This window comes from Charadrius vociferus, unplaced genomic scaffold, assembly GCF_000708025.1.
Source record: "Charadrius vociferus isolate BGI_N301 unplaced genomic scaffold, ASM70802v2 scaffold115, whole genome shotgun sequence".
In the NCBI taxonomy this organism is placed as follows: Eukaryota; Metazoa; Chordata; class Aves; order Charadriiformes; family Charadriidae; genus Charadrius; species Charadrius vociferus.
In genome coordinates, this window is record NW_009648636.1 from 345,643 (window position 1) to 353,212 (window position 7,570).

Below are 7,570 nucleotides of genomic sequence, written 5' to 3' on the forward strand. Positions count from 1 at the left end.
CAGTGCTGGACTCGTCATTCGCTGATGCGAATTCCGTGATGCTGTCCTCAGCCCGCCCCATCCTTCCTGCCCTCCCCCGTTTGATACCACCAGCGAATCTATATAACGGCGCGTTTATGCCGTTTCCCTGGTTGGAAGCGAAGGCATTTAAACAGCCCTGCCACCAGCACCCACACCTTGAGGAATACAGCTTGTTAACCGGCTACTTTTTGAGTGAGCCGAGATGATGAGGTCTACAGGGTGCCCCCAAATATGTCCCAAATAACTCCATCCTGTGCCTATGGCTGCACCAGCGGTATATTACAGCCTATAATTTATCACGGTCTGGACAGCGGGCGATGCCAGGCAGCTGCCTGTTGCGGGGGCCTCAAGCTTCCTCCTTTTCCGTGATTTCCACCCCCCAACCGCATCCCCGGGACGCCGCATCCCCGCGGCGCGGCGCGACTGCCCGCGGCGCCGCCGCCGGCGCTCCCCTCCCGGCCAGGGGGCGGGCGCAAAGGGGAGCGGGACCCAATAGGCGTGGGGGAATGGAGGGAGGGGCGTGGCTTGAGGGCGCGGGCAGCCAATGGGAGGGCTGGTTTTCATGAGGAGGTTGGGAAGGAGCGGTGAGGCCGAGGGGAGCCGAACCGAACCGAGCCGAGGGGCGCCGAACCCAGCCGAGCGGAGCCGAACGCAGCCGAGCGGAGCCGAGTTGAGCCGAACCGAGCTGAGGGGAGCCGAACCGAGCCGAAACAGTCATGGAGGAGCCGGCGGCCGGGCGGGCTCTGCGGCGCTTCACCTGGGAGGAGATCGGGGAGCGGAACGGGCGGGGGCCGGCGCCTCAGGAGCGGTGGCTGGTGATCGAGAGGAAGGTGTACGACATCAGCCACTTCTGCCGCCGGCACCCGGGGGGCTCCCGGGTGATCAGCCACTACGCCGGGCAGGACGCCACGGTGAGGGGCGGGAGGGCCGAGGGGGTCGGTCCCCGGCTCCTGCGAGGTGTCCCGGGGGTGGGAGGGGGATGCTCGGGGCAGGGACAGGCGCCGGGGGTCCCGGGTGGCTGTTTTTTCCAAATAGGGTGTCCGCAACCGGGCATAAATCGGGGGGGGGGAGGGAAACCCCCCAATAATCTTGCACATACGCATTAAATAAGAATATTCCTGTCTTTATACATCTCTAGTCATAGGCCAGAACGGACCAGAAACTCCCAAGGTATTGGTGGTGATACAGGTGTGTGTAGATAGACTTGGTTTTTGCATGTACACCAGCGCATTCGGCCGCCTCTAACTTTAAAATCCCAGTGCAGTGTTTGCAAGAGATGTCACCAGCCTGAAATATTACTGAAAGTCGTATTTCAGCCTTTTTTTTTTTTAAAAAAAAAAGCCATTCACGTCTGAATGCCAATGGTAATTACAAAGCGGAGCAAACGTTTTAATTGGCAGCAGGGTGCGGGATGAGTTTGTCATCTTCCTTCGTCTCCGTATGCTTTTCATGAAGGAAAACGCTTTTCCCCAGATGTAAGTATTTAGACCCAAGGGCGGGTACAGGATGGTGACGCTACCTCTAGATTGGGCTAAGTTTCAGTCCAGTTTTATCCCCGAGCTGAAAGGAACTTGAGTTCTAGTGCTTTCCTTCACTTCATCATGTGCGTATAACGCAAAGCTGACGATAATAAGTGGATTTGCGCGTACTTCCTGAGGTCAGGATGCGCACGTGCGTTTTCAAAGCCCCGTTGGCGTTGTGTGATCAGAAACGGGTCGGTCGCAGTGATCAGCACGTCGGGCTGAACACAGTTCGATGATCACATTGCAGCCAGCTGCATTATTTCGGCATTATCATCTGCGTCGCTGCTGGGTGCAACTGAACTGCTGACCGCTCAGGAACCCGAGCCAAGTAAATTCCAGTTTTTCTAATAGTTTTGTCCTGGAAATGAAAAGAATCAGGCTTCTTAAAAACTGGAGGAAAAAAAAAAAAGAAAGGAAAGTAGAGAAAGGACACTTTTAGTTTGTTGAATGCCACTAGAGTGTTCTGATTTCTAGAAGGTGCAATCAGCGGTCCCTTAACCTCCGGTTAGGATTGCATTGCCAGATTTTACAGCTTCTGTGGAAAGGATTGGTCTAAACGTGTGGTACCATCCTCCTCTGATCTGCCCATGTACTCCTCCCTATTTTTTTTCCTCTTCCAATGAGAACATGCAAATATACACTCCCCTCTCCCTCCTTTATTCACATAAGCCTGAGTGGAGAGGGTGCTACATCTGAAGTACAACAGGGCTGAGCCAGAGCTGGCAACATCAGCTGGTTTTTTTAACCCCTTTCTTGACTAGAGATCTCTTAAAAGGACAATTTGTTGTAAAAGCATGCAATGATGAGCTAGTAATGATAGTGCTGAACAGGGTATGGTGCAGGAGGCTTCCAAACTGATGCACAGTGGGCAAATACTGTCTCAGAAAAGGAAAAGCATCCTTAGGCTGAGGGAGATTGTAAAGTATATGCTAATTTGGTTACCAAAATATGAGAGAGAAATATACGAAAGGAGGTAAGTGGGAAATCTAAAGTAGGAAGTAGATGTCAAACTTCGATGTGTGCCCAGGGGCTTTGTAATCTAAATACAGTGATAGAATCTATAGTGATAACAATCACTGAGATTTTTTTTCACCTGGCTGCCACGGAGATTGACATTACATTTAAATGATAAAAGTAACTGATTTTCCCTGACAAGGATCTTTTGAATGGTAAAGAGGGGAAAAAAAGGCCTTATCACGGGACTCTTCAGAAACATGGAGGGGAACCAGATAGGGAAGAGGAGGCAGGTAGCAAGAAAACAGAAGATGTGGCATGGTGGGCACTGGGGATTGCCAAGGAAGCATGTTTGGAACAACGTGAGGCTTTTGAGAGACTGGTGTGGGTCACCAGAAGTTGCGATCACCTGTCTGTGTCCTGCTTGTCCCGTTATTTTTCCCAGTTCAGCTAGCTGATGCAGTTTTTGTGCTAACATTTTGTCCTTCTCCCTAGTCTGACTTTCATTTCAGGATATGGGAGCTGGGGAGAAAATAAGGTGGAAGCTAAAGACAAAACAGAGACAGAGTTGTTGGGATGATATATCTTGAGGTTCACCATGATAATAAATCTTCAGATTCAGAAGTAACAGGGGAGTGAGCCCATGTTTCTTGGTCACCTGTGCTTAACAGCATCCAGATACAAAATGATACAGAGAATTCAGCCTCGAATGATCATCTGTGGTGTGAAGAAAGCAGTAAGATTTGTGGCAGTAAAATCTGGTTCGGCCAGCTCCATTAGTTGGGTTGCTTTCTGCTGAATCCAGGATATCATGAAATATATTTCTTTTGCTGCCACCTGAACAATCGTTTTTCTTCATCCTGTTCCTATATCTGTATTTCAGGATCCTTTCGTAGCATTTCATCTTGACAAGACACTAGTGAGAAAGTACATGAGCCCACTCTTGATTGGGGAACTGGCACCAGATCAACCCAGCTTTGAGCCCAGCAAGAATGTAAGTATCTTAAAAACTTGGTATTTGGGTTGAAATAGTGCTATTTGACTTCTCTTACTGGCAGCCAGAATTCCCTGTACATAAAATGATAGGATCTCCCAGAATCACTGTGTTGGTCTGAAGCTTCCCCTTGACTTCGTGTCATTATTCGTAGTCTTAGTGAAGATTTGTCTCCAGGTGATCCTCAGCTTTTCCCCATTGCCACAGTAGCTCCTTGAGAGGGGGAACTGAACTCCTCTTTGGGTTCCTGAGGCATTTTCAGACCAGTAGATACTCTTGGATCTCTCCACAGAAAAAGCTGGTAGAAGATTTCCGTGAACTCCGTGCAACCGTCGAGAAGATGGGGCTTCTCAACCCCAACCGCATCTTTTTCATGCTTTATCTCTGTCACATCTTGGTGTTGGATATTGCAGCCTGGCTCACCATCTGGTATTTTGGAGCATCCACAGTGCCTTTCCTCTTCTCTGCAGTGCTTCTCGGCACTGTCCAGGTAAGCAGCTGGGCAAAAAAGAAGCCCAGAAACAACAAAAGCCAACCATTTGAGACTTAGAGGCTCATTGCCATAAGCACAGGAAGATCTGTGTGAAGATCTTTGTGGACTTCCCAAAATTTTGCTTCGCCCTGGGTTCCACCAAAGGGGCAAAATTACAGTGCCGCAGCATGCTGCTTTGGCGGAACAGGCTTTGGCCTGCTTTTTCCTTCCCATAGTCTGTCAAAGCTCTCCTTATTCCCAGCCTTCTTCATACAATGAAAGCCATGCTACGCTTCTGAGGTCCCCTGTGCCAGAACTCCAAGGCACTGTGCAGGGGCCAAGCCACCATGTTCCCATGGGAACTTGCAGCGAGTTAGAGGAGCGGGCAGAGCAGCTCTCAAAGCCCCAGCTATTTCTCCTGTGGCCAGATGATCCCCTTGGAATTACAAGTACTTGGAGGAGGCAGCAGCTCGCTGCTCCTTAAAGGAGACTTTGTTGCCGATTTCAGTGCAGTTTTGTAAGAGAATAAATGCTGTTTCTGAGCTCTATGGCTTTTTTTTTTTCTTTTTCCCCTGATTTCTTTCCTTCCTCATGAAAACGACTGTCTGGGACTAAAAGTCATTAGGCAAAGTCTGGACTGCACTTCTGTATAGTAAAAGAGAAGTGTTTGGATTGAGTCTCAGTCGTGGAAATGCTCTCGCTATCTAGGGGTGTGTTGGAAGGAGCGTGGGAGTGGGAGAAGGGAAAGCCCTTTTCTGATGCAGAGCCTCCTGACTCTTCTTTTTCCCCAGCAGCACTGTTGTTTTTTGGTTTTGTTTTGTTTGTTTGTTGTTGTTTGTTTTTTTTTTAATTCCAGGCGCAGGCTGGCTGGCTCCAGCATGATTTTGGACACCTTTCAGTCTTTAGCAAGTCCAAATGGAACCACTGGGTGCACAAGTTCGTGATCGGCCATCTGAAGGTGGGCATTCAGTGCTGAGAGGGACTGCTAGAGCCTTGCCTGGGATGCTCTGCAGTCAAAATCAATCTCGGTATAAGAAGAAAGCAAATACAAGGCACAACTGGGGAGGGAGGACTAAGGGCAGAAGATGCAACTTCTTTACGGCACTCTCTTCTCACCTGCAGGGAGCACCAGCCAGCTGGTGGAATCACCTCCACTTCCAACACCACGCTAAACCCAACTGCTTCCGAAAGGACCCTGACGTTAACATGCACCCCTTATTTTTTGCTTTGGGAAAAACACTCTCTGTAGAGGTGAGACCTGGTGAAGGCTGGGGGGTTACAGCACTAGGATTCAAATTTGGAAAGCTGCAGAGAGCTTGGAGACTAGCGACCAGTTGGTTTGGTCAATGAGCTGTCTCTGTAATTCCGGAATTTAGAGAAGGTACAGCTTGGCGTTAATGGCCTTTGAAAACAAGAAGATAAAAGAGCCTGACGCATCAGTAGCTTCCATATACTTAATGTTGCAACTGTTTCCTTAATGTGTTTTCACCTAATACAGTCTTGCTACGGGTTGATATTTTCCAAATTTATCCTGAATGTTTAAAACAAACCACCAAAACTGCTTCTGTAAAATGAGAAGTACACCCAGAAAACGGTTTGAGTTGAGCTGCTATTTTATATAGTGCTACTTTGCCTTCCACTAGTCTCTAATATTCCTTAGTAATACTTCACAATACTTCTGAGAATTTTTTATTCTTAAAATGTCAATAGAAGTTATTTTTGCTACGTTTTAAAATAAGAACAAAATATTTGTCACAATCCCAAGTTCATATTTCTCTGATGAGAGACTTGCAGTGGTATGAAGATAAGATTGCAAGTTGTTCTCTTTACCAGGATCAGCTTTGACTCGTTTTAGTGTTTTGGGAAATGAAGCAGCAGGTGACAAGCAAGGACTAACTGGAACATGTACAATTACTGATTAAAGAAGTTATTTCAGCAGTCTGTCTGAGAGTCGGTGTCAGACTGGGTCCCATCTGGAGTGCAACTCTATTCCTGATACAACTCTGAAGTTAATTGAACGGCTTTAGCATTTGCCAGTCCTTTTTTAAAAAAACAGTTACATAAATTCATAGTGTCACCTGGCTTGAATGCTCTGATTTGCATTGAAATGAAGGGAGGGCTGCTGTTTGAAATTGGTTTGGACATGTCCAGGGATATAGTGGAGTTCCTCAAGGAAGTCAGTGACAGGATCTGTCACGTTTGTACAGTGAGCACTGAAAAATTAGCAATCTCAGAGGGAAGACAATCTCTTCACTCCTGTTCCTGTGGACACAGTTTAGTGTCTAGGTGCACATTTCTCTACTTGGGAGGTTAATTGTAAGTAGGTGGGAGTTGTACACATCTTTACTAATAGTATCATAGGTTTTCCGTTTTTTCTGAGGCTACCAGGGCAGGGATCAGACCTTATCACAGCACTCATAGACTAAAGTCCCAGGGGATGGTGAAGCTGATGGCTTCGTGGAAGCTGGCATGGTTTGACAGGACATCTCTTTCAAAGGTTAGGAGGTATCTTAGTATGCATTTCTTCTAAAGCGTGGGTAGGAGCGTATGCACAGATGTCTTTAGCTGTCTTCACAGCCTGAGTAATTTGCTTATTTTAACAGCTTGGTGTACAAAAGAAGAAATTCATGCCTTATAACCACCAGCACAAGTACTTCTTCATCAGTGAGTACCCCTACCCTTTCGTAGTTCTGTGGACAGTGTTCACTCAGTCCCTTCCTTTTCCAGTCCATCTCACTGGGATAAAAGGGCATGGTTCATGTCTCTGCAATCTGTTTCTCCACTCTAGTTGGTCCCCCAGCTCTGGTGCCTCTTTACTTCCAGTGGTATATATTCTACTTTGTGATACAGCGGAAGCAGTGGGTGGTAAGTCAGCTCCAAGTTGCCAATGGTGACTTCTTGTTTTATGGATACGTTTCAGTGTGAGAAATTCCTAGAGGAACAGTGAGCTGTGTATCTGTGTGGCAAGGGGTGTGGGTATATGATCTGGGAAGTAATGTCTCTGATGTTCTGCCTCAGACCAGAAGTGCCTGGAAGCATCCCTGCTTCTGCAGAGTTGACGTTCATACAGAACTTGTCCTTCAGGTAGCGTGAGAGTCTAGTTTAAGGTAGAAGTGGTCGTTCTGGCCACTCTTTTTTGTTTTCCCAAAGCAATACAATAAAAACTTCTGGGCAAAGGAAAAGGGGAAAAGTAGAAAAAAATCAGGGGGGACTTGCAGGAGGATTCAGTGCAACTCCATTTTGCAAAATGATATATCAAAAATCAAGTAGCTTTCAGGTAGCCTGAAATCTGAATCTTCACAGTTCAGTGTGAAGTGGAATAGGGGATGTGTAGTAGACTTTCAGAATTGTTAGGAAGATAGTTTGTCAGGGGAAAATCTAGGACGTTGAGGAATAACATGGCTTTTAAATACTTTACTAAAAATGCAGAAAAAAAGGTTCTGTTCTCTGAGATGTGGGGGTTAGAGACAGGGCATCGTGCTGTTTTATTCTTGTATGGGAGGTAGAACAGTCAGGAGAAAATGAACATGAGGAAAAGAGGAGATTGCAAGAAATGTGAAGGGAAACAAAAAAAGATGAGGTGGAGGTAAACCTTTTTATTCTTTC

The 7,570-nt window shown here is 47.0% G+C and overlaps 1 protein-coding gene across 1 annotated transcript in view; it reads left to right on the forward strand.

Annotated features, from left to right (window-relative positions):
• Positions 1-677: 677 nt before the first annotated feature.
• The window catches only part of FADS1 (fatty acid desaturase 1), a 9,912-nt gene continuing 3,019 nt past the window's right edge, over positions 678-7,570 (forward strand). The window contains exons 1-7 of the mRNA XM_009886236.1: positions 678-932; positions 3,382-3,492; positions 3,785-3,982; positions 4,821-4,922; positions 5,087-5,215; positions 6,568-6,628; positions 6,753-6,829. Coding sequence (XP_009884538.1) covers positions 738-932; positions 3,382-3,492; positions 3,785-3,982; positions 4,821-4,922; positions 5,087-5,215; positions 6,568-6,628; positions 6,753-6,829 — 873 coding nt within the window. The 5' untranslated portion in view covers positions 678-737. The remainder of the gene's footprint in view (positions 933-3,381; positions 3,493-3,784; positions 3,983-4,820; positions 4,923-5,086; positions 5,216-6,567; positions 6,629-6,752; positions 6,830-7,570) is intronic.